The sequence below is a fragment of the Ruditapes philippinarum genome, unplaced genomic scaffold (assembly GCF_026571515.1).
Source record: "Ruditapes philippinarum isolate M1 unplaced genomic scaffold, ASM2657151v2 ctg10932_1_1_1_1, whole genome shotgun sequence".
NCBI lineage: Eukaryota > Metazoa > Mollusca > Bivalvia > Venerida > Veneridae > Ruditapes > Ruditapes philippinarum.
The window spans coordinates 4,681-30,816 of NW_026864951.1; the positions used below are offsets into that span (position 1 = coordinate 4,681).

Here is a 26,136-nt window from a genome sequence, read left to right on the forward strand (position 1 = left end):
GTATCTAATTTGTATCGGTTACTCTTTTTACATTGCAATGATTTTGTAAATAGTGCTCATTTCATAAATTATTGTTTTTAATAGGAAGTGTTCGAAACATAATTGTTCAAACATGTTTAAACAATGCTTCAGTACTATTACGATGTATTAGAACAGAATTAAAGTCAAGTATGATTTCCTTTGCTCTTTTTTTCAAATGAATTTAATGTGAATATTTTGAGTTATTTCTAGTAATAGTGATTAAGTATAGAAGTCAACATACTGCTTTGTTTACATATTCCTACTTTCATGACAAATTAGTTCACATTTAGGGTTCCTCCCTACAGGTAACAACCATAAAATGCTCTACTATAATTAATGAAATGTCATCAAACTCATTCTAGCGCTCTATAAGGAAGAAGAACTTTTATTCGTATCATGGGCATAATGTGCTTTGAAGCAAATATAAATTGGAGTAAACGACCAATACGTATGATTTATAAGTAAGAAAAAGAGCAACTTTCGATTGTTGAAGCGCAGAAATGAGGCACACGTAAAGAAGATGAATTGAAAGGCTTCACCGACGCTACGCACACAATTATTATTAAAGTTTGTAGTCATTTTTGTTAAATACGCATTAACATTTTGAGATAAATAATGATGTTTTACGCTAAAATATGCCATTTAAAATAAAACGTAAACAATACATTGTATGTACAATTACAAGTTTTACAGAATCATAAAAATTAAAACGTATGCTTAAAATAGTTCACCAACACTGATATTAAATAAATTTTCAATATAATTATTAAAATTATGGAGATTCGATATAAGGTAACATAAGAGTCATTTAATATAGTCATAATATACTACTCAACTTTTGCTAACCATATGTGTCAGTGTGAATATTTTTGGAATAATTTTATAAACACCGTTCGAAAGGTTTTTGATGTTGATTTACTGTCTTATCAATTAGCTGCAGGACGAATTTAACCCTATAAATGAGTTTTACACTGATTGTGTGCTGGAGAAGAAGATGACCCTCCTCTTTGAAGATTTCAGAATATGTAGCCTGTTTTCAAAATTTGTGACATTGGATTTGATGTTAACAGTTGTAGACCTAATACTGTATGTATGACCCGTGACTATCACTGGCAGCTTGGCAGCGCCTTCTCATAATCCCTATTAGGTTTCTGATGGTTTTAACGGGTATGGCTTCCCATTCGTAGACCAACATGGCTCCAAGCTCCGGGATGGTTCTAACCTCTCCAGGTAGTCCTGGACCACCCTTGCCCTATGGGGGCGAACATTATCGTCCATTAGAATGAACTGATCACCGACTGCTCCAGCATACAACCATAACTGACCCACCTCCGTAGTGGTCATGCTCAGCAATATTTGCAGCCTGAAACCGTTCACCACGTCTTCACCATACCCTAGCAAGCCTATCTATGAAGTCTAGGCAACACCTGGACTCATCAGTTAGCATAATGTGTCTCCATTGTTGCATGGTCCACCGTGTATACTCCATGGTCCATTCCAAACGGGCATGGCGATGTCGACGCGTCAAGGGGATACGTAAGCAAGGTCTTCTCGACAGCAAATTACCTTCATGCAGCCGTCTACATACCCTCTGCGAGGAAACACGGATCCCAACAGCATAAACAAGGCCATTTCGAAGGGAAATTGCTGTCTAAACCTTGTACGACGTGCCTGAACGACCAAAAACGATCCTAAGCAAGTGCCGTGACCATTTGCCCAACTCCAGCATGCCTCCTGGGGGGTGTACCATGTAGTTGGTATCTCTTCTAGACTCTGGTGATGACAGTGTGGTTTACACCAAGCGCTGCATCAACCTAGCGAAAGGTGACCCCCTGTTGCAGCATCCTTACAACCCTCCATAATACTGCTCCTCTCAATTGCCGCCTAATGTTAGCATTCGCCATATCGAAGTGACAGATGTAAGAAATGTAAGCCACTGAATGACAGACAATATGCTGGTACTGTCGCCGTATTGATTGTACCCCCATCAAAACATGAAAATATTGGGGTACATACGACGTCGCAAAAGTGGCACGGGTTTGCTTTTTAACTTTGTCTTTTGAAGTCTTATCTGTGATATGCAGGCTGCATAACCTCTGATCCCCTTTCAAAATTCCATTTTGTTTAGTTCTGCCCATTGTTTTCTCGTTTAGGGCACACGTTTTTGGGGACCATACGCCGCTTTTTATGGAATGGCACTACTGTGTGACATTGAAGGTTCCATGATAACAGCCGTATGAACACATCTCCGGATGTTTCTAAATTCAAAATTTTCACCATATGTTTAAATGTTGAATTCTGCTTAAGCTGGTGCTAGGGGGCGTGGACAGTAGTTTGTTCGTGACAGTACCGTCCATGAACAGGCTCAATCAAACCGAGCCTGCAACATTTTCAATTTTGACGTGTTGGACTTTTCTTATTCTTATTTACTCTACTTTGTGATAATATATAAGATTTTTAAGAATTCAAAATTAAAAACAGAAATTACAAATTCGCGGTGATTGTTTAAATGCTTCCAAGCAGAACAGCAACTTTCACTGTCTGGCTAACATATTTGGTCAAAAATCTTAATTAGAAAATATGAAATAACTGTCAGTATTTTTGTAAGAAAAGTGCCAAATGAAGATTCAAGGAAAACAAATCATAACACAAAAGTTTGGAACCCCATTTAAGTATCTGTCCGTCCATCTTTCCGACCTGGAAAGTGCCGGGCTTTTTCTCAGCAACTGCTAAACTTCACAACGGTAGCGATAAGATGTCAATGTAAAATGTAAAATGACAAAACAAATGCAAGGCTTAATATGGTCGAAGAAAAAGTTGAAAGTACAGATTTCAATGTTGGTATTGTTACATCCAAAATAGCCGATCTTGAAGTCAGAAACAAAAAAACTCAACGATGACCTTGTTTACATTCAATCTCAATCAATGAGGAATAACCTGATATTTACAAACATTGATGAGGCCCCAACGGCAAATAATGAAGACTGTGAACAAGTGATAAGAACCTCTCTGACAGATAAAATGAAAATAGCAAATGATTTAGTTTAAAAAATGAAACAGAAAAGGAAATCATGGTACAAATGGCAAGCCTAGAAATATTGTCGCCAAATTTAATTTATTTAAAGAGAGGGAACTTGTAAGGAAATCAGGTGTAGCACTAAAAGGTACCAATTTGTTATAACTACTGCCAACATTGAAAGAAGCTAGGCAGAAAGGTAATAACGGATGGCTGTCATATGATAGTTTGTACATTGATGGAAAGGCTCAGAAATAGGAACGCGGAGAGGGTGAATTGAGTATTTGTGCATAGAATGTAAACGGTTTAACGGAAATAAAAAGGAGTAACCAGGATTTTATTGATTCGATTATTAAACATAATATTATATTTCTATGTGAAACTTGGTGCAACAAAAACAGCAACATCGATATATCAGGCTTTATTTCGCATAACTATTACAGAAAATTCAAGCACAGAAGAGCCAAGCGTAGCAGAGGAGGTGTTGCGCTATAATATAGAGATTATTTACAAGGTGGTATTAATATTGTTAAAAACCATTATGATACTATAATATGGATTAAGCTAGATAAAACATTTTTCAAGTTTCAAGAAGATGTTTACATATGTTGTGTGTACATATGGTGATGATTCGCCAGCGTATGATGTGCATAATGTTGACCTATTTAATATTATACAAAATGACATATATTGCTTTGAAAGTAAAGGCAGAATTTATTTAATAGGAGATTGTTATTCGAGAATTGGCTGTAGAAATGACTTTATTTTACATGAGGGTGTGAACAGTGACATTGATTTTGATGAATATGTTCCCGACGAACCCCTTGGTAGAGCCTCATCAGATAAACATTGTAATACGTTCGGTTATAGACTGTTAGAGTTATGTAAATTCACGGGTTTTCGTGTAGTAAATGGTAGAATATGTGATCTTTACGGTAAATGCACGTCTATTTCTAGCCAGGGGTCATCAACCATAGACTATTTATTAACAAAAGAATGTAATTTTTCGCTGATAAGTAATTTCAGTGTGCACGATTTGAATGCATGGAGTGATCACTGCCCTATTTCTTTCAATATTAATTGTAGTGAAACGTACATGTATAAGTGTAAAAATGGGGAACAAAATGACAATTTTGTTAAATATGTATGGTCCCCCGAACTTAGATGTAGTTTCAGATCGAATCTTATTGGAAAATAACCAGTATTAAACGAATTATGTCATAATATAGATTAAACTGATCGTTCTGCGATAAAATCTCTTTTATTAGGTTTTAACAATGTTATACAAGAAATTGCGAATCCGTTACTTTATAAGATTTATAGTATACATAATCAGCCTACATTTATTGATAAATGTATTGTTAAGGATAAGGATTGGTTTGATAATGATTGTTTACAAGCTAAAAATTTGTATATTAACGCATTAAATACATTTAAAGAAGATAATAGTGTTGTAAATAGGGAGCAGTTGGGTTTTTATAAAGCTAAATATAAGAATTTGGTTAAGAAAAAGAGACGTTTGTTTAAATTGAAAAAAAGTTGAAAAAATTGAGCCCTTACGATTTTCTAAGCCGAAAGACTTTTGGGAATTATTTAAATGTAATAATAAGGCAAATCATGACATTTCATTAGATGCATTTTTTAAGTATTTTCCAGAATTAGGTAAGGATATATTCCAAGCAAGTAACATGGAGTACGGAGATTTTTCACGCAACAATGATTTTGAAAATTTAAATGGATCGGATGATATTTTAGATAAACGTATTACTGTAAATGAAATTTTGGAAGCAATCAAAACTTTAAAAACAAATTAATCACCCGGTATTGATTGCCTGTTAAATGAATATTTTATTGAATGTATTGATATTTTATCCTCGCATAATTGTGATAATTTTAATTATGTACGTGATAGCGGGTATTTCCCAGATACATGGTCTGAAGGTGTGATAATTCCGTTGTATAAAAAAGGTGACAAAAATGATGTTAATAATTATATGGGAATTACGTTAGTTAGTTGTCTATCGAAATTATTCACATCTATTTTAAATAAAAGATTAGTACAATATTGTGAAGAAAACCATGTTAGTCAGATGCACAATTTGGATTTAGAAAAAGAAAATCAACCATTGATGCTTTATTCATTCTTATGACAGTTGTTCAAAATTATATAAATAATAATAAACGTTTGTACTGTGTTTTTGTAGACTTTAAGAAGGCTTTCGATTGTATATATAAAAACGCGCTTTGGTTAAAATTAAGTAATTGTGGGATTAGAGGTAAATTGTTACGCCTAGTAAAAGACATGTATAGTAAAGTAAAATCGTGTGTAAGGTTATGTAATAGTTATTCAGAATTCTTTAATTATGCTGTAGGTCTACGTCAAGGGGAGGTAATTTCACCGATTTTCCCTCTTTTTAGATGACTTTTAATTATTTTTACAAAGGGATATAAATAGTGGTTTGACTATAAACGATATTGTTTTGATTTTGTTACTGTTCGCTGATGATATGGTCATTTTAGGAAATACACCAGATGATATAAATAAAAGTTTGACGTTATTGAATGATTATTGTAAAAAATGGAACTTAGAAGTAAATATTTATAAAAACCTAAGTTGTTGTTTTCAGAAGACGTGGAGGTTTAATTATGAATTATTTTATTACGTAGGGAAGCATTTAGATATTGTCGATAGTGGTAAGAAACAATTGGTTATCAAATCTTAAATTGTAATTATGTAATCATGGTTTTAGTGATATTTGGGATTTTCAAGATTCCGTAAATAGTAAAATATTTTTACCAATATTTAAGCAAAGGGTAATTGATTGTTTTTTTACAAAGTTGGCTTTCTGGTAAAGAGAGCAGTCCTGTTTTGTATCTGTATAATCATGTTAAAGATTCTTTTGTATATGAAAATTATCTTGATATAATACCAAGTAATTTAAGGAAGTATCTTACAAGAATTAGAATATCTTCGCAATCATTACATGTGAAAACTGGTAGGTTTCATAGAAATAGAATTGTTAGAAATGAAAGATATTGTTCATATTGTAATCTACATGACGTCGAAGATGAATACCATTTCATTTTAATTTGTCCTTGTTATATTGATATAACAAAATATATATATAAAGATACCAGTATATAAGACCTAGTAAGCTTAAATTCACTGATATGTTAAAGTCAATCAATAGAAGTATACTTTTAAATTTATCCTTGTATGTACGAGATGCGATGTCTCATAGAAATAATTTATATAGTACATACAACTTAATATATTAATAATTCATCCTCTATATTGATATGAAAGAGACATGTTTAGATCCGATCTTGTGATTTATGTTAGTATGTATTGTAAAATTGTTTATTTATGTATGACGATGTATAATTGTACAAGTTTTAAAAAAGTATCTGTTCTGTTCTGTTCTGTTAGCCGCAAGTTCTCATTTTGGTGTTTTAAAACAAATTCACACCCGTATCATATGTTTGATAAGCCGTTTAAAATTTAACGCGAGGCGAATAATTGGATCGTCCAAGGGAGACAGACTTATACAAATTCATAAACAAACCTAAGTGAAGCTTCACTACAATGAATATGTTTATAAGCAATATGCTCTGAGACATCGCTAGTAACATTGCCATGATTCAAACGGGTATTTGTTGTTGTTTCTTGTTGTTGTTGTTGTTCTTTTGTTGTTATTTTTTTTCCGATATAATACCTATATATCTATAAACAAGAAAGGCTGTTAGAGATTTGTTCACCTTTTCCCTCCCATCATGCTGTCTATTCGATTTGTTGAAGCTAGTATGCCAGAAGACAATCAATTTAATATGTAGATTTTATACACTTTGATACTATGTTTTTTCAACCCTTCAAATTGATATTATATTATCGATCATTCGGTTACCTAACAGTTAAATTGATTGTCTCATACATTTATGTACAATTTAAACATACATTAACTATACGAACAAATTTTAGATCTGGCGAATCTTTCTTCATATAGAACTGCAATACGGTTCAAAAATGGTGAACATGTTTTCCTGTTGTTTTAAGTTTGTCTTTTGGTAGCATATCTGTGATATGCAGACTTCATAAAATCTGATCCTTTTCAAAACTTTAAATTTTATTTAGTTCCGCATTTTTTCTCGTTTAGGGCAAATGCTTTAGTTTATGTAGGGACCATATGCCGCTTTTCGGGGAATGGAACTTACACTTCATAACCTTTGATCCCCTTTCTAAATTCCATTCTATTTAGTTCCGATCATTGTTTTCTAGTTTATGGCACACGAATTCTTTTACTAAGGAACATACGCCGCTTTTCATGGAATGACACGAAAGTGTCACATTGAAAGTTCCATGATAATAACTTCAATATTCCCCATTACAATGAATAAATGCTGAATTCTGCTTGAGACGCTGCTAGCGGGCATGGACGGTAACGTGCACCTTACTTTCCATGAACACGCTCAATTAAACCGACATGGTGCATTTTCAATTGTGTCGTTTTTTAGTTCTTTAGGGATACTGTATTTCTTTCTGTATTTTATGTGTAACATTCAAAGTCCCATGATAACCACAGTACATGTATGAACACAGCTGCACATGTTTCCAAAGTTTTACAATTCCAAATTATAATGTTGAAGTCTGCTTTCAATTGTTTCTAGTTGTAAAAATCAATGATATATTTCAATTGGAAACATGCCCCTGGTGTCAGTTAAATTTATGTTCTTACTGTTTTTTCTATTTTCTATTTAAAACAGATAGTCAGGAATTTAATAATTCCCCTTACACCAGGAAGTTTTTATCGACGAGGAATGACGCGATTAAGTAGACATATTACATTGCACGACTAATCAAATTGATTTAATTTTAATTTTTCTGTCCTATTATTTCATGTATTGCCGTGGTTATTATACGTATATGAATGATAAACACATTCTTCAATGCACATGTTCATCATTACATGCACAAGTAAGCATGTGGTGGTTTGACATTTGAATCGGTTTAATATTTTATCGCTCTACACATAATTAGTTATGTTAACTGTCCGAATGATATTTTAATCATTAAAATTGTCGCAATTAAAGGAAAAGTTAAAATTGTAATACATGATTTGTCAAATACGTTTCGTAATAAAATTGTCTGACCATGTGTTTTATTGATTTACGACCTTTCAATAAAATTTTGAAATGACTTGGTATAAAAGACTTTCAATTTCTTTACAATAGCGCAATCTCCTTACAGCGGAAGAAGGTAAGTGACGTTCTTGATGAAAGTTTATTGGCGAATCAAAATTTATCAGAAACTTATGATATTGCGCAAAATAAATTAAAGTTACGGATAATTAACATTAATTTAATCTACAAAACTTTATGTATAATATTTTACTCACTCACTTTCTATTTGTTTTATCACTTTATTGTTATTTTATTATTATTATTATTATTATTATTATTATTATTATTATCATTATTATTATATCTCTGAAGCTTTAATTTATGCTTTGGAATATGGCAGTTAATTCAATTTTACTCAGTCCGTGGCCAAGTAATTTAGGTCTTTGACTTTGAACCACTTACCCCTCACCGCGATAGGTTCGAATTCTTCCATGGATTTTAGAATTCTATGAGCTAGCTTATGTTTTTAGCTTTGGCATATGACACCTTAAGAGATGTACCTTTACCGGTAGGAAAGGATTCGTTGCTAAATTGTACTTTGTATAAAGCAAAACTTCTTCACCAACCTGAACGTGTGTATAAATATTATAGTAAAGATTGTGGGTACCCTATAAAAGTAATCATTATGATAAAATTAGATCAACTAATTATTTTATATCAAACAGAAAAGCTCTTTACGAGAGAAACAGATATTTTTATTCTTATTACATTTTTTCGTCTATCACTACAGTATATCAAACACAATTTTTTAATAATAAGTGCATTTTTTTTGTATTTTTTAAGATGATAACTTGTGAATATACATGTACATGTATATACAATACTGGTATATCTAAACGAAAAGCTGTCAAAACTACAATTCTATAAGACTCTTCTCAAGTAAAATATTCATTTCTTGAATTTATGTTTTCAATTTGATATACATTTTGTAGCACAAGTGTATTGAAACATATTTTGTATTGTGTATTGAATCTTACAATATCTTTCATAAAACCTGAACATTTTTACAAAACCTTTACTTTGTACATTTATCAAAAGAGTAAATAATTTTGAAAAACACAAATAATTTTTACTGTAACGTGACAGGATTAAATTTAATACACAATTCTTTGACTTTTAGATAATCAAAATATCAGAAAGATGAAGTCAGTCATTCTCCTTGCACTTTTTGGTGCCGTTATGGCAATCGGTAAAGGTAAGTATGAAGCACGTTTAATGATATTAAAGCAAACAATTTAATGAAAAACTTGTGGTCGGTATCTAAGACTGTTTTCTTTTAAGACATAATTACTTGTTTATGAGTCTAAATATTATGTTAAAGAAGAGTATGCAAGCTTTAGTACTTCTACATTGAAAAATCGATTGTTTCTGCTCTGATGGGTTAACATCTGTAGACATATGATCTTTTCTCCAACATACTACAGTATGAGCAGTCTGTTTAAGTACATGCCCGTGTGTGTTTCGATGGATAGTAATAACTGAACGTATATCAAACTCCCTAAAATTTGTAACATGTACTTATTTCTTTGTATTTTGTAGGTGGTAGTGGTGGTTACGGAAGTGGGTACGGTGGTGGATACGGCGGAGGATATGGAGGTGGTTACGGCGGTGGAATGGGAGGAGGAATGGGTGGTGGGTCTGGAGGAGGAGTTGTAATCGTCTCTGGAAGCGGAGGGGGAATGGGTGGTGGAGTCGGTGGCGGAATTGGAGGCGGTGTAGGTGGAGGTATCGGTGGTGGAGTTGGCGGCGGAGTAGGTGGTGGTATCGGCGGTGGTGTTGGCGGCGGTGTAGGAGGAGGTATTGGAGGTGGAATGGGCGGAGGCTCCGGAAGTGAATTTTATATTTTATCTGGCGGCGGGAGCGGAGGTAGTATGGGTGGCGGCATCGGCGGTGGTATGGGAGGAGGTTTTGGAAGTGGATTCGGAGGCGGTTATGGAGGCGGCATGGGAGGTGGGAAGTACGGAGGTGGGATGAGCGGAGGATATGGCGGTGGTTACGGTGGTGGATACGGTGGCGGTATGGGTGGTGGTAGCAGCGGAGGCGTTGTAATTGTATCTGATGGTGGAGTCGGTGGTGGTGTTGGGGGCGGTGTTGGAGGCGGTATTGGAGGTGGTATTGGAGGCGGTATCGGCGGTGGAGTCGGTGGTGGTATTGGTGGTGGAGTCGGTGGTGGAGTAGGAGGAGGGTTCGGAGGTGGATATGGTGGTTAGTTTATTTGATATTTACCGATATTCTTCTATAGATCCCTGCAAATTGTCCATGCCTGTATATAAGTAACTTCCTTTCTCAAATGCATAAGCAGGGTGTGATCAAATTTCTAATATGAACGTAAATTACTTCTGAATCAATTATTCAAGACTGACTTTATTTAAAATCTAAGACCTATGTATTTAAACAGCACTTGTGTTATTGATATCTCAGGTGGTTACGGGGGTGGAATGGGCGGCGGAAGTGGAGGTGATTTAATCAAGATCATAACCAGTGGTGGTAGCGGAAGTGGATACGGAGGAGGCATGGGTCAGTGTATTTATTGAATTTATAACATTGCTGTACCAGCTAATCGTTTAGATTTTATTGGTAGTACATTAGTTAATTGAACATTAAAATACATAAAAATGTATTATAATCTGACAAGATATTACTTTTTATGACAATTATAGTCAATCAGAATGATGAAACTTTCAAGAATTCCATAAAACTGTAGGTATGTTTTCTAAACGTATTTTTTTCTAATTCATAGGAGGTGGTTTTGGAAGCGGATTCGGAGGCGGCATTGGAGGCGGTGTCGGGGGCGGTATTGGAGGTGGAATCGGAGGAGGCATTGGGGGCGGAGTTGGGGGCGGTATGGGAGGAGGAGTATCTCTAACCAAATGTAAGTTTAGAAACGGATAATCACAATAAATATTTTGTAATTGATTAAATGAAGACTACAATATGGTAATAATGTAAAAATAAACATCATGAACATGAAGTTTAAAATATACGATATACAAATTGATAATTTATTGTCATTTCATTTAAATTGCTTACATTCACTAAAATACTTAATAATCGCATGTTTCATTTCTTTCTTCAGCATACAAGAAGTAAAGGAGTAAAGAAAGTCTGCACGATATTTCGACTATGGTTGGTTGGCACAGTGTGATGTAATGCTATGCTGGCAAAATCGTTATACCGATGAGATTTTAAACACAATGACTTGTTATCAAACCATGCTTTCTTATATGTTGTATTGTTATTTTATTTTCTTCTGCTGTTTGTGTGTTGACTCTTTATCGACTCGACGTATATAAAGCCTATGAAATACATCATTTAGTTGTTTTGTTTTGTTAATAGTCTGCTCTTCAAAGAGAATTAGACAGTGAAACTAAAGTTACGCTTTTTCAATGAATATTCCTATATAAAAATGTTAGCCTGATAAATGTCTTAGCACGACAATTATTGTACATGATTGGCTGATGTCCTGAATTCTATTTTCTGCATCGCGAAAAAAAAAAGCGTTTCTCAAGATTTCTCTTCCCACCAATTCAACATTTAAATGTATATATTGCATTACAATAATTGGTCTATTGGTCTTTACTTACTCTGCATTTTTATAATTTATCTTTTATCAATAATAACAAATTTTAAAAAAACTTTGATGTATATTTCCGGGGTTTTTGTTGTTGTTTTTTTTTTGCAAATATCGATTCATTGTATTAGATGGCGAAGATTAAATATAAGAAGACTTCGATTAAAATAGAGAAAATACGAATCCCTAAAGAAAGCCCAACACGGCAAAATTGAAAATGTTCCAGGCTCGGTTTGATTGAGCCTGTTCATTGAGCCTGTTCATAAAAGCCCATTACGCCAAAAAATGCTTCTGCAAAATATTTTAGTTTTTGGTGCCCGGATAAAGTTTCAAGAACGTTATTCATTTGCCAATTTCCGGAACCATCTATGGTTTCTATATCATTTTGGCAATTAGCACAGGTGTAGGTTGCATTTATTATGTTGTATGGAGAGCAACGCAGGATATTATTTTGTTTACATTTTACTACTTTTATGACAAGACAGAATCTCATAAAGTGCTATTTTCATTAGGTGATATGCTTTTAACATGACTAATAAACATTAATTAAAAGTTATAATAGTCATTTTCGCTCTTTCTGAAGAAAACAAATTGTTTCTGCTATAAGAGGTACATGTATATCAATATAAAAGGTTATAACCTTTGCTCGTTGTCCTATATTATCTAAGAAGTAAGAGTCATCACTATATATATGAACATTACTAATATTTTGTTCTAGAACATCCATTATCTGCTACATCAAGAAATATATGATCAGATCAGGTATGTTACACTTACCAACAGCATTCGTATATAGTTAACTCTTGGTTTGTGTTCATGTATACAAACGTAATACTAAATAATATTAACATAATCATTTATAGAAATGCAGACCTTCCATTATACACCAATTCATTTTAAACTTGGGATGTAACTTATATCGGCGGTACCATAACCAACATAAATATGACTTTCATAAATGATGATCTCGTTAGTCAAATATGCAAGTGTCTCTAAGTAAAATCTGTGATTTTATTTTCAGTCATAAGTTTCAATATCAACATTTGATTTAGTTATCAATCCTAACACTATATTGCTTGAAAATCTTTTATACATATAGATCAGACTAGAATAAAATATGTTTTAACAATCAACTAAAAAAGTTGTGAAAAAAAAATTACATAGACTATTTAATGCTATTACTTTTAATTTGTACACTCCGCGTGATAATGATTACAAAAAAATATTTAAAACGCAATGAGGAATACCTCTACACAAGTCTTAAAGTATCGTAATCAAATAAGCATTTTAACATGTAAAAAACCGCATAACATTTTTAAAATGTATTAATATATCATTAATAAAAAAGACCTGGAAAATGGTTCATGAATTTTTTAAATAGACATTCATACACATCACAATTGCAAGCAGAATTTAGGATCCAGTGAAACAAAAAAGTGAGATGTTGTTTCAAATTAATTCTTTCCACCGTGTAAAAACACTATCACGTCAGTCCTGTTTTCATTTCCATATGCAAAAAAGCAAAATTTAAGATATCAATCTAAAAGGTCACAGTTTAAGGTTGACAATTAAAAATGGTCATTTTGTTTCGGCTCTACTCTTTTTGAATTGTTGATATAAAAGTTAGTTGCGTCAACTTGTCTTTGGACATGCACGCCAGCTGAATGGTGATACAAAACTTTCATAGTCACGTGTATTCTTATATAGTACATGCTTTTAACTCGCTTGCCTAATACATATTCTAAACATAATTGCAACAAGACGTAAATTCATCAGATATATATTTCATAATAGTAATATTTTACACCGCACTGGAAGAAAACTGCCAAATGTTACTTTCGATCATACAGCGATTGACCGAAAAAAATAATCTGTAAGCTACTGCAAGTCAGTCCTAAATTTTACAAAATGGTAAACAGTGAAGAATTGATATTCCATAAAAAAAAACGTTTTGCCTTTTTTCCATATAAATGTGATCAATATATTATATAGAAGGGAGTTAATTACTTTATCCAATTTCACGAGATTAATTAAAATTACATCTTACACATAAGCAAACAAATTTTCTTTTTATTTTATGCTTAAAAACAAGTTAAAACGAATTTTCCATAATATTAACGTTAATATTAAAATCTGTTTTCCCCATTGAGAGCCTCATTTGGTCGGAATTTCTCATTAAATACAAGAAGTCTTTGGCTGAAATATAAGTTTGACAATCAACGTTAAATGACGGTGATATTATTCATTTTATTAAAAAAAATATGAATGATCGTTTGTTTTAGTAATAAAAACAAACAATTCTAGTAGGAGAAAAAGTCAAACCATCCATCCATATTTCTGATACTTACTGCGAATTTATATTAGACCTGGCTTTGTTAAATGTAAGCGGCCGCCATTTTTAAGTTGTGTATTTCACGGGAGGAAAATAGTTGTGTTTGATTCAGAGTGATATCATTTGGATTTGTTAGTCATACCCCTTTTTAAAGGAAAAAAAAAAACTTATTTGAGGATTGTAACAGACAAGTATTGACAGATGTGAAAACATTAAAAAAGAAGCTAGGAAAATGGAAAACGTGGAATTGTTCAAAGGCTGCCTTACGAATGTTGGGTTGTTTACTTATTATTCGGGCTGATGGCTGTCATTGCTTTTCAAGTTTTCATAAAGCATACGGCAGTTCTTGCTCGAAGGATACTTAAATATGCCCAACAGCCATCAAGAGCAGTTTTGCATGTGGAAGGAATGTATTTTTCAGACTGTAAAACTGAAACAAAAACATTTAGAGACGATATTTGGTGATTGGAATTTGAATGAATAAAAGTAAGTTTTCTTCTTTTGACACTTAAGTAATTTATCGATTTCACCTTTGCTTTTCTTTAAACAGCCTTACATTATCAGAATTTTCAGCAACATAAAATTGAGGTACCACATGGGGAAAATCTTAAAAAGTAGTTTCGTCATTGAAAAGTGTGCAATTATATTTTAATAATTTTCACTACTAAAAAACCCAATTAAACAAACTTATTGTTAACCCCATAACGTAAGAGCCAATCAGGAGTAAAGTGGCTGTCCTTGATCGGTTGGATGACAGCAGACAAAATAATTGTGACGCGCCAGTATTACGCTATCCGCCATATGATCAGGGCATGCCAAAATATGGATTTTAAATCTATTTCAATGTTATCGCATAGTACGACGATTTGTCTTTGATGTTCCTCAGCTGTTATACGCCGGTAACATGCTTTATTGGTAATAAGCACAGTGCGATATCTCAGATAAAGCATACATCTTTAGAAAAAGGTGTGCGTTATTTCAAATAAAGCACGCTTATCTCTGTACACTTGGTTCATGTATAAGCGTGACCGTAGACAAATACACAAGGGTCACTGGACGTACTAAAATTTAGGCTGGAAAAAACAACGAATATATTCAGATCGCGGAAAGATAATGGGGTACTGGGGATATGGTGGTCAGTTTAGAAATTTTTGTCTGGGCCTTGAACGTTTTGTTTATAAACCGTTAACGCTCTATTACTAATTGTAATGTGGTGCAAGGAGGCACTGCCTGTATAAACATTTTCATGGGTAGACATACTCGCATTATTCGAGTCCCCGAAAAAAAAATTATCGTTTTCTTTAAAATTGATTTAAAATCCATTTTTTTGGCATGCCATTAAAATAATGCTGACAAAACGGCTGTTAGCGTAACAATTATCTACAGTGGTCATCCAACCAATCAGGAGCATTCATTTTACTTCTGATTGGCTCTGGCTCTTGCGTGATGGAGTTTACAACAAGAAAAACAAAATTCGGTCATTTACATGTACCATAAAAAGTAACCGAGGTTCCGTTTGGAGAATTAAATCTATCAAGGGAATCAAAATATATACATGTATTTAAATTTTATGTCTAATCAAATAAATAATTTATGTTTATCATGCGATAAAACAGTTATAATAGTAAATCTAACTCAACAGTTATGTGGAAATATCATGGCCTGGTGGGCATCTCGGGTTTTCCCTTACGGCTACGATCATTTTCTGTAGAGAAAGCCCATTAATGTCACCCCAGGCCATGATATTTCGACATAACAGTCTCGTCGCTATACTATAATTATAACAAAACGATTATTGTTATTTTTTCGGGGACTTGACATTGAAAATATTGTGAGTATATCTACTCATGAGAATATGTATAAAGGCAGTATCTTCGTGCACCAAATTGCATTCAAGCAAAATGATAAAAAGGTTTATAAACAAGTACGTTCAAGCCCCAGACAAAACCTCTTTTTCTAAACTGACAGCCATATCCTCAGTACCCGATTTTCTTTTCCCAATCTGAATATATTCGTTGTTTTTTTTTCAGCCTAAATTTAAGAACCGTCCAGTGACCCTTGTGTATTTGTCTACGGTCACGCTTATACATGCTTTATTTGAAATAACGAACACTTTTTTTTCCAGAAAAGTGTATTTTATCTGAGATATCGCACTGTGCTTGTTACCAAAAAAGCATGCTACTAGCGTATAACAGCTGAGGAACATCAAAAACAAATCGCCGCTTTTTTTAAAATAACGCACACTTTTTTTCTAAAGAAGTACGCTTTATCTGCAATATCGCACTGTGCATTATTACCAATAAAGCACGTTACTGGCGTATAACAGCTAAGGAACATCAAAGACAAATTGCGCAACATGCGATAGATTTTAGATATAACTTCATTTTGTGAATTGCGTGATGACACCAAGTATAATTACATTTTTTTTAGAAAAGAAGTATATCAATATAACCTGGACATTAAAATAAAATATCAAGTTTGATTGCATTCAAAATGTTTGAAATTTAATTTTAATTGTTTACCTGACCGGCACCTTTTACATCATTGAACTTTTTTTAACTTCCTGTTTTTAATGTCTGTTAAGAATATAATTAAGGTAATAAGTAAGGGAAAAATACGCATTTTTATACCAACAAGGTTTGCATGTGAAACAATTATAAAAAACGCTACAAATGTAATACATTTCCAGTTCAATCAAGAACAAACCATTTAAATGTTCAATTGAATTTAAAAGGTAAGAAATGCACAATAGAAATGGCAGAAAAATATTTTTTTTTAATATTCAAATAGTTTTAAAGCTTCATATCTCCAGAAGAGCCAAAATATTTCAAGGAAAACGAACATGCGAATATGTACTAAGATCTTAAGAAACACCATATTTTTACTACGGCACTAACGCTCTCAGGGCTATTTTTGTATAATTTGACCTCTTTTTTTGGTAATACTCGTATATTTTTGTATATTTGTATATTTTAAGAGCCGTTTGCAATTTGTTATTCCTTTCTTTGTTTACTTCACAATATCTTACTTTAAATACATTTTCAAAAATAATGCTCTAATAACAAGACGCAAATATTGCATTAATTTTCTTTATATGCTACGATTTTTTATTGTCGGCATTAAGTATAACCTTATAATTCAGAAACATAATTAAATCAAAAAATGATCTAATTGATCCTGAATGACATTAATACAAGGGCGTTATGAAAAATTTGAATCGTCATATTTGTTAACGAACTCATGCTGAATGTTAAAGTATACTTTTGCGTATACGAAATATAATTACAAATTTAATAATATAAAAAATTGATTCTTAAATACAAAATTGTTTTCATTTATGCAAGTTAACTAGGATATCAAAATAAACATAGATCATTTTAAATATTTGAAAGTTTGAGTAATACAGTGTAAAAAAAAAAGAATAAATAGATGTCACTCTTTTTCTTTCGATTGAAAAATAAGTTCCTTACTGCAGAATAAATAAGAAATATTGTTAAATCCTAAGACATTACTGAAGGTGAAAAAAATCAATGTGTGCGTAAGAATAGAACGAATTGTGTATTTTTGTTTTACAAAACCTGAAACAAGTTTCAAAACAAACAATAAAAAGTAAATTATTTTTTACACTTATATCATTTCAGGAATTTACAAAACTTGGTTTTGAAAACTTTAAAATGCTTAATAAAGCATAGCGTAAATCGCTTTGTGGATATTTCTTGTCAATGGAAATCATAAACCACCTACATAATGCGCAATCATATGAAACATGAACTAATAAAGTATTTATTTTATTTTTTTCTCTTTTATTAAGGTTATAAAGGAAATTGTATACATAAGTTCGTCAAAGCTTTCATACACTATAATGAGTGCAGTTCATGTTGAACACTTCTTAACATGTATAGCCTATGACAATTTCCTTCAAATTCAGTTTTGAAATTACTTTTATTGGCCAATACATGCTATTTGTGCAATCAATGGTAATAAATTGCTACATGCCAGGATGTTTGATTTATCAATGACATTTCGTAATATTTGCTTCGAATTCAATATTAAAAGGGTTGATTTGCAAGATGCTGGCTGCATTGTGAACGTTCTGCGGGTTTCCATACACAAACAGGTATTCTTTTGATATATTTCTCTTTTTCCCCTTTGCAAAATATCCTTATTTGCATAGAGGCTTAATAGAAACGCTGTGCATTCTTTTGAAATCGTACATTATTTGAAAGTATGATGTTTTATTTCGGTAAAATGTCTAAATTCCTTTGAAACAATAAAAATTGTAATATCTGATTCTTGTGTCAAAACATCTTTATTCTTTTGTTTTTATAATATTATTAATAGAGCATTTAGAAAAAAAAAATGATCAGAAATTATTTCCTTTTTTATTTTACATGCACCTAAATATACAATTGACATAGTATCTGCCATTGTTAACTAAGTCGTGCATCTTGTATACTTTTGTTTTGGTATATGTACTAATCTTGTGCTTTTTATTTTTTTATTTTTAAGGATAAAGAAAAAATACAAATGTTATTTATATTTAATTTGTTTATCTTTAACTTGTAAACTACTGTTAATTCTGTGTTGTTTTTTCAGACGGTACTTTAAACGATGAGGTCAATCATTTTTCTTTTAATTCTTGTCGGAACTACTTTTGCAGTTGGCAAAGGTACGATTCTTATAACTTGCAGCATTACTAATTATCATTGATCCCCAACAGCAGAAATAATTAAAATATATTGTTATAATGCTATACGTAACAAATGTATTGTGCAGATGTATTAGATATATTGTTATTTGATGTTTAACAAAGATTGAAAAGTTTTGACAGTTACATTAATAACATGATCATTTAAGTAAGTATTCATTCATTTATAAAATTTGATAATACTAGGCTTGTATTTTGTTATGTATAGGTGGTTATAGGTACGGAAGCGGATATGGGAGTGGATACGGAGACCGGATAGGAGGTTCAGGGGGAGATGTCGTCATCTTGACAAGCGGCGGAGGTGGTAGTTCGGAAGGTGGATTTGCTCGCGGCATAGGAGGCAGTGTCAGTGCCGGAAATATTGTCGGTGGATACGGAAGTGGTATAGGAGGCGGTGTTGTAAGAGGTGTGAACGGCGGTACTGGGGGAAGCATTGTTCTCGTCACAGGAGAAGGGAGCTTGTCTGGGGGTAATATGGGAGGTAGCTATGGAGTGGGATATGGAGGCGACTACGGTAGAATAAGTGGTGCCACGGACGGTGGAGCATTGGGCGGTGGATATGGAGGCGGATATGGAGGTGGATACGGCGTAACGGGAGGAGGGGCTGGTAGAAATACTGGAGTTGTCATCAGACTTGTAGGATCATCAGGTGACTTAAATATAATATTATCAGTCAATAAAAGAATTCACTGTAATGCAAGTTAGGCATGACTTTTTTATTTAATGCACACTTTGAATTAAAAGAAAAAAATACATGTCCAATTATTGATTGTTTAGGTATATCTTAATGAAATAAAAGGAAAAGTTAATTCACAAGACAAAGAATATTTTTCAAATGTTAAGGTGGTGTATATGATGGCGGTTATGGTGGCATGAGCGGAGATGGCGCTTATGGTGGAGGATATGGTAACGAATATGGCGGTAATTACGGAGGTGTGGAAGGTCTATCAGGAGGTAGCGTTCATATTTATTTAGCCCTTGTGAATGTGATTATCCGGAAAATTGTATTTCTTTATTAACAATATACATAAGGTTACTATATGGTTATATTTAATATAAAAATATCATTAGAAATTGTTAATTAAACAAAAAACTCGTTTACAAACCAGGTGGCTATGGTATGGGAGACAGCACTGGGGGCGGTATTATTATTCTAGGAAGTGGAGCTGGAGGCGGAGTTGGTATGCGTATTTCATGTAATATGTTTTGTTGCATTAACGTTTATTTTTCTATCAAGGACTATATCAACGATACTACATTTATTTTTATAACGTTTTCTATGAAATAAAATGAATTTGTTAAATGAAAGAGCTTTATATTAAATAAGAAATCAATAAAACAAAACAAAAACTACTGCAGCAATAAACTAGCTAAGCTACAAGTTTGCAGTACTTATAAGTATAATGACCGCGATTTAAGACCGATTTATTACAAAATCCAAGCCCACTGTCCTTTGACAGTCACAACAGAAATGAATTTACCCACAATTGTTCTTATGCTACAAATTGTTTACAAAGTATCACAACTAATACCAGGTGGAGGGCTAACCAGCGGTGGATATGGAGGTGGTTATGGAGGCGGTTATGGCGGTGCTTATGGTGGATCAGGAAGCTCTGATGGCCTAACCGATAGTTCCGTAGTCCGAGTTGTAACTAGAGGAGGTTCTGGTAGTGGTGGTTTTGGTGGTAGGATTGGAGGCGGCGTAAGAGGTGGTTTTGGTGGAGGAGTACGCAGTGGCGTTTCCCTTACCAAAAGTATGTAACTACGCTTTGTATACTTATGTGAGATATTGTACATTCTTTATTCATTATTTTTTTATTAAATTAAATTTTTTTTTTCAAATAACTAACATGAAATTGAGACTTGCTTCGAGATAAAAAAAAATCGATTCTGCATGAAATGAAATATTTTTCAGTGATTTAGATAAGTATTATGGAAAAAAAACTTTTAAAGTACGTTTAGTAGTTTCCCTTTTTCAATAGATCCATAATTGTTGATTTCATTTTCTTTTTTTATATTCCAGAATACTAAATGCAATGACAGTTGCTAAATTCTTTATGGTATTAAACGCGCTTAACCTTACCAGATTACCTACGAGATTAACAGTTAAATATTCTCATGCTTTGATTGCATATAATATTCCTACCAGAACAAAAAGCCGAACCTTTTTCATATGCACACGTTGTGGACAGTGACATCTTGGCAAATTAATTGCTGTCTTTTGAAATGACTGTTTTATGCTTAAATACAATATAACAATCATTGCTACGTTTACTCATATATAAACCTTAATCCCAGAATTATATTGAAATCTAAATTTAACGGAATTATTTAGCGATCTCGTATCTAAATGAAATATTTCATGAAATCCAATATGGAAAGTGATAATGTAGAATCAGAGATAATACATGTATCAGAAGGAAAAAAGAGAAACTGGTCTTACTAGATAAATCTTGTAATCAGACATGTACGAAAGTACTATCACATATACTCTGTTTGGGCCATCTAACTTATGACTGATGTTTAAGTATTATCATCAACTATCATACCAAAATAACATAAAATAGTTATGATGTGCATCCAATTAAAGCTGATGAATATCACATAAAATAAACTTAAAATTATAAAATATTTTTATTAGAAAATTTTTTTGTTTTCGAGCATAAATTTATACAAATACATAAAATCAAACAAATAGCATACAAAAAAGCAAACTAGACAAAGTTACGAATAAGCATATGAAAAATACCATAAACACATACTATAAAACTACCAGATAAATCATATACATAAGCAAAGTTTTCCTTCCTTTAATTAATTATTATTAATTACTAGCTTATCCTTACATGGAAGGGACTCACTTGATTTGTCAATAAATATACATACATACAAATAATATGATAATTATTTCACAGAAACATTTATCGGAATATCAGATCCTTTCACGAAAGAAACTTTACTGGTATCTTTATACACTTTGCTCATCGGTACCATTTGCAACGTTCACTTTTGTTTTCATTACGTGGTTTAACAGTCGACGTGTAAGTTGCCCGAGCTGATACATATTTTCACGTTTCATCTCTTGTGACACACAAACTGAAGGCTCATGTCTGATTTGAACATCACCACTTAACTGAAATTAATTAATTAAGGGTTCCTGTGCTTTTCAATTTACTTATAAAAAGAGCAAATGTCACATGTAAGAAATGTTTGCTGATTGATAAAAATCTCATTTAAAATAGCAAAATAATATTTTGTTCCGAATGATTTCATTCTATTAACGGACAATATCCATGTGCACTTAATAAATGTTACAAAGTTACGACTCTTGAAGAATCGCCTTTAAGATTATGGAAAAAATGATCATTATTTTACTGTTTATAAATTTAACAAATTCATTTCATAAGATATAGCATTTGGCACCAACACTTATCTGGTTACCAATAATTTGCCACTTACCTTATTATTGACTACGTTGACGTAAATATATCTGTCTTCTATGTTCACTTTTAAAGAATTTTTATGTAATAAGCCTAAACAGTGCGACAAATTCTGAACAATCTTAAGAATGTGTTTGGTAGAGACTTTAATGTCTTTGTTGTAAACATCACTTAGGCTTATATACATCTGATTCTGATTGTCTCCCTCGGTGATAAAGTATCTAAACACTCTATGGCATGGTCCAGATTTTCTAACTGGAAAAAAGAATAATAAAAAACATTGTTCATTTGTTCTTATAAAACCCCTACATCATGAGCATTGTTACCCGTTGTTTGCCTTATTTCATAAACTTGCATCAACGACGAAAATATATATATTATATACGCGTGTAACGGAAATATTCACAATCGTTAATCGTTTGTTAATCGTAGCTGGGAATTCATCGTCTTAGAAAAAAGCACGTTGGTATAAACAGTATTTTATTTCAATCAAACATATATTCGCAATATAATTACAATCAAATGCAAAAAGGACTGAGTAGAAATCTAGAAGCTTTTTTAGAAACTCTCATCTGGAAAAGCACATTGAGTTTACCGTGCTATGCACAGTGTTTCATTTTCTTGAATAAGATTAAATTGGTTTGACATAATTAATTACCTCGCTGTGGTGAGTTTAATGTGGTACTTTTAAGGGTGTCCCGTCGTTCTTTTGCTTTCTAGTTTTTTAAATAAACAAGAATATTAAGTGATGTAAAAAGTTAATTATTCCCCTAATCAAAGTCATCAACTTTTTTGTTTTTACAACAAAGAAAGGAAAACCAAGATACATCAGTTTGATTTTTTTAAAAGTTGTTTTAAATTTAATCAAGTTCATAATTAAACTACGGTAGGTTTTAATAATTTTTAAATATAGTATAATTATTACCGATAGATACTAACGATTTTGTAGAATAATCGATTTTCGAAATAAATTTGAATATATTACTAACAGTAGACATTGAACAATATCTGCCCTTAATACATGATAATCTGTATTGCATTACACAGTCACAAATATACAATTTTATGAAAATGTAAAGGTAAATGAATACTCACTTTCTTAGCCAAACATGCAGTTAAAGTATACAAAACAGGGTTAAGTGCAGAATTCACGGGGAGTATGAATACTGCCGTCCAGGCATAAACCTCACCTGGAATCACGTGACCAGACATTGCCATCATACCTTAGAAAATATAACATTACATTTTAACTAACCAGTCAGATATACAGTGAAATCATGTCATCATTTTAATCGCAAAATTTGGTTGCATTACCTATATATCAGATATGAAAATCCATTATTTTATCTTTTATGGTTGAAAATTCAATATTACTTTTTCTGTTGATGAATAGTATGTTTAATTTCAATGTCTATATGGAATACTGACCCATACATCCAATGGGAAACCAGCAAAGAAAATCGGTAGAAACAACAAGGAATAGGTTCCTAGCCACAGCTAATTCTCTACGTCGTCCAGTTCCTGCCTTCCCTTTCCTTGTTGAAGAGCGTCTTATACCTGAAGTAGCTTTCTTTATTTCCATATATATAACCACCTGTCCAATAGCTATCAAACAGAATGTGACAAAATTTAGTCCAACAAATATGACGATTGAGTAAAGCCATCCTGGAGGTCTATCCCTGGTCAACGGTAATGCAATACAAACACCAGATTTTGAATAGAATCTACCTTCAAAATGATCTTTGTATATTATTGGTATAATCCCTATGGTCACGGAAATAAACCACGCCAGACCGGATGCTATTCCTGCAGTTTTTGTATTAAATCTTATTTGACCAAATGGATATTTTATCACCAAGAGCCTGTCTAAGGTAATGAGACAAAGGAAAAATACACTAGCCTCTGATGACACGGTAGATAAGAATCCTGCTAGAGTACACCAGGTACTATTCCTCCAATATTCATCCATGAAAATATATCTGAAAAGATAGACCAGACAATGAAATTATTTTGGTTGTTTATATGTGACTAAGAGATAAATAATTTTATTCAATACGCATGTATTGCATTAAAGTAATATTTTTTTTCCAAAATAATATGACAAATATTTCATCATGTCATCACACGTTTCTCGTTCGAATTCATTTATTAATCCTGAAAGAATGCATTTCTAAATTTGTACGAATGTAACATCAATGTTTTACGCCAGAATTATTCAAACTGAAAACTTCTTATTGTAACAATTTACCCTTTACTTTAGATCTAATATAATATGAAAATGATTGAATAATAGAATACGTTTAAATATTAATCTCTTCTACTGCTTTACTTTCAAAAGCATGTTAACATTCTTTTACAAGTAAACAACGCGCTTTGGTTTAAAACGTACAATAAAGTAGTATAAGTAAGTAAATGAACCTTTTCCGATAAGCTGCGTCAGCTATTGCTATGATAATGAGGTAAACTCCCATTATAAAATCCGCTATTGCCAGGTTTGTCACAAATATTCCGAATCCTAATTTCAATCTTTCTCTATCGTAGATGAGACGATAAATAACAGACAATATATTTCCAAACAGGGCAACTAATCCTATCAGCCATAGCATTGTCTGAAGAGCAGATACACGCAGCAGATCTGCGCAGGAGGAAAATTCATCTCGTTCAGGAAAACAATCTTCATCTGCCAAATAAGTTGGTCGAATGCAGCAAAATTTATAGGCAGGTGTGTGTAACGATAACAGCCCAGATACTCCGCGAAATAAACCTTTGTCGAAAACTGATATTTGATTTGCTTCCATGTCAAGAAGTTTTGCGTTCATTCCCAGAAACACGTCGTCCTCCATCTCTGCTATGTTGTTACCAGATAACAAAAGTGTATCGAGATTTAGTCCTGCAAATGTGCGAGATGACATCTTTTGAATATTTACACCTGTTATTTCGAACTCCTTTAAACTAGAAAGCCCGATCATAGAATTCGGCTCAAATGAATGTATGTCTGTGTTACCAAGCATGTTTAAGTATATCAGTTTCCGAAGACCAACAAATGCCGCAGAAGGTATTTTGACTAGTTTATTAAATCCTAAATCAAGTACATGCAAATTTACCATTGACTGGAACACTTTTCCAGTCATATACTCTATTCCACAATTTGAAATATTTAATGATATCAAGAAAGGCAGGTTCGTAATTGGTGACATTAGTAATTCTTCAAGATTTTTATTGCCGCTCAAATCTACGGAACGCGTATTCTTATGCAGTAAGGTTAATATGTCCTTATCAACAGCATCTACAGTACAATCGGTTGTATACTCAGAGCATGTGCAGTTGTGTGGGCATGAATAATTACATAAACGTTCATCATCACCATGAACACACTGTGCCTCTCCGTCACATACTTGTTCATTTGGAATACACGTTTTACTTGCAGCACATTTGTATTCATTTGGACATGTAACTGTTGACGCTTCTAAAAGATAAAAGAAAATCATAATAATAGATGAAATCGCAATAACAAGTCTTTGTCGTCGTAAAACATGATAAACCCTTTTTCGGGGTATATTCATATCTGCAGATACAAAAATACAATTATGTCTAATTTATATTTCTTATTGCATGTTTGGACATTAAATTTAGACTACATTAAATTACCGAGTAATGTCCATAACAGACAGGCATTTCATGATCCTAATCTTAACATACAATTCAAAATGGTAACCTTACCTTTGCACAATCCTGGAAAATATCTTGAGCCCAGTCTAACAAGTGTTTTAAAAGATTTCAAAACTATATCCCTCATGAATGGAAATTCATTAATCTCGCCCGTTTTGTTAAGAAACTCTTCCCTAACTCTGAATATAAGAAAGTCTGGTT

The 26,136-nt window shown here is 32.7% G+C and overlaps 3 protein-coding genes across 4 annotated transcripts; 2 read left to right on the forward strand and 1 right to left on the reverse strand.

Moving 5' to 3' along the window:
- Positions 1-8,111: 8,111 nt before the first annotated feature.
- LOC132727380 (uncharacterized) lies at positions 8,112-11,523 on the forward strand. Its single transcript, XM_060712828.1, has 6 exons — positions 8,112-8,291; positions 9,336-9,410; positions 9,755-10,420; positions 10,637-10,732; positions 10,956-11,087; positions 11,292-11,523. Exons 2-6 carry the CDS (start codon positions 9,356-9,358, stop codon positions 11,303-11,305), a joined length of 963 nt encoding a protein of 320 aa, XP_060568811.1. The 5' UTR covers positions 8,112-8,291; positions 9,336-9,355; the 3' UTR covers positions 11,306-11,523.
- A 6,395-nt stretch (positions 11,524-17,918) lies between these two features.
- LOC132727382 (uncharacterized) lies at positions 17,919-21,041 on the forward strand. 2 transcript variants are annotated; one of them, XM_060712830.1, is made up of 7 exons: positions 17,922-18,235; positions 18,715-18,787; positions 19,035-19,475; positions 19,670-19,780; positions 19,936-20,007; positions 20,362-20,580; positions 20,850-21,038. In XM_060712830.1, the coding sequence occupies exons 2-7, from the start codon at positions 18,730-18,732 to the stop codon at positions 20,855-20,857; spliced, it is 909 nt and encodes a 302-aa protein (XP_060568813.1). In that variant the 5' UTR covers positions 17,922-18,235; positions 18,715-18,729; the 3' UTR covers positions 20,858-21,038. The 2 variants fall into 2 exon arrangements, with proteins under 2 accessions (XP_060568814.1, XP_060568813.1); XM_060712831.1 differs by lacking the exon at positions 19,670-19,780 and having other exon boundaries at positions 17,919-18,235; positions 20,850-21,041.
- Positions 21,042-21,485: 444 nt separating this feature from the next.
- Positions 21,486-26,130, reverse strand: LOC132727381 (G-protein coupled receptor GRL101-like). Its single transcript, XM_060712829.1, has 7 exons — positions 25,987-26,130; positions 24,685-25,732; positions 23,695-24,245; positions 23,362-23,489; positions 22,925-22,982; positions 22,286-22,521; positions 21,486-21,959 (listed from the first exon to the last, which is right to left on the reverse strand). The coding sequence occupies exons 1-7, from the start codon at positions 26,060-26,062 to the stop codon at positions 21,795-21,797; spliced, it is 2,262 nt and encodes a 753-aa protein (XP_060568812.1). The 5' UTR covers positions 26,063-26,130; the 3' UTR covers positions 21,486-21,794.
- Between the last annotated feature and the right edge of the window lie 6 nt (positions 26,131-26,136).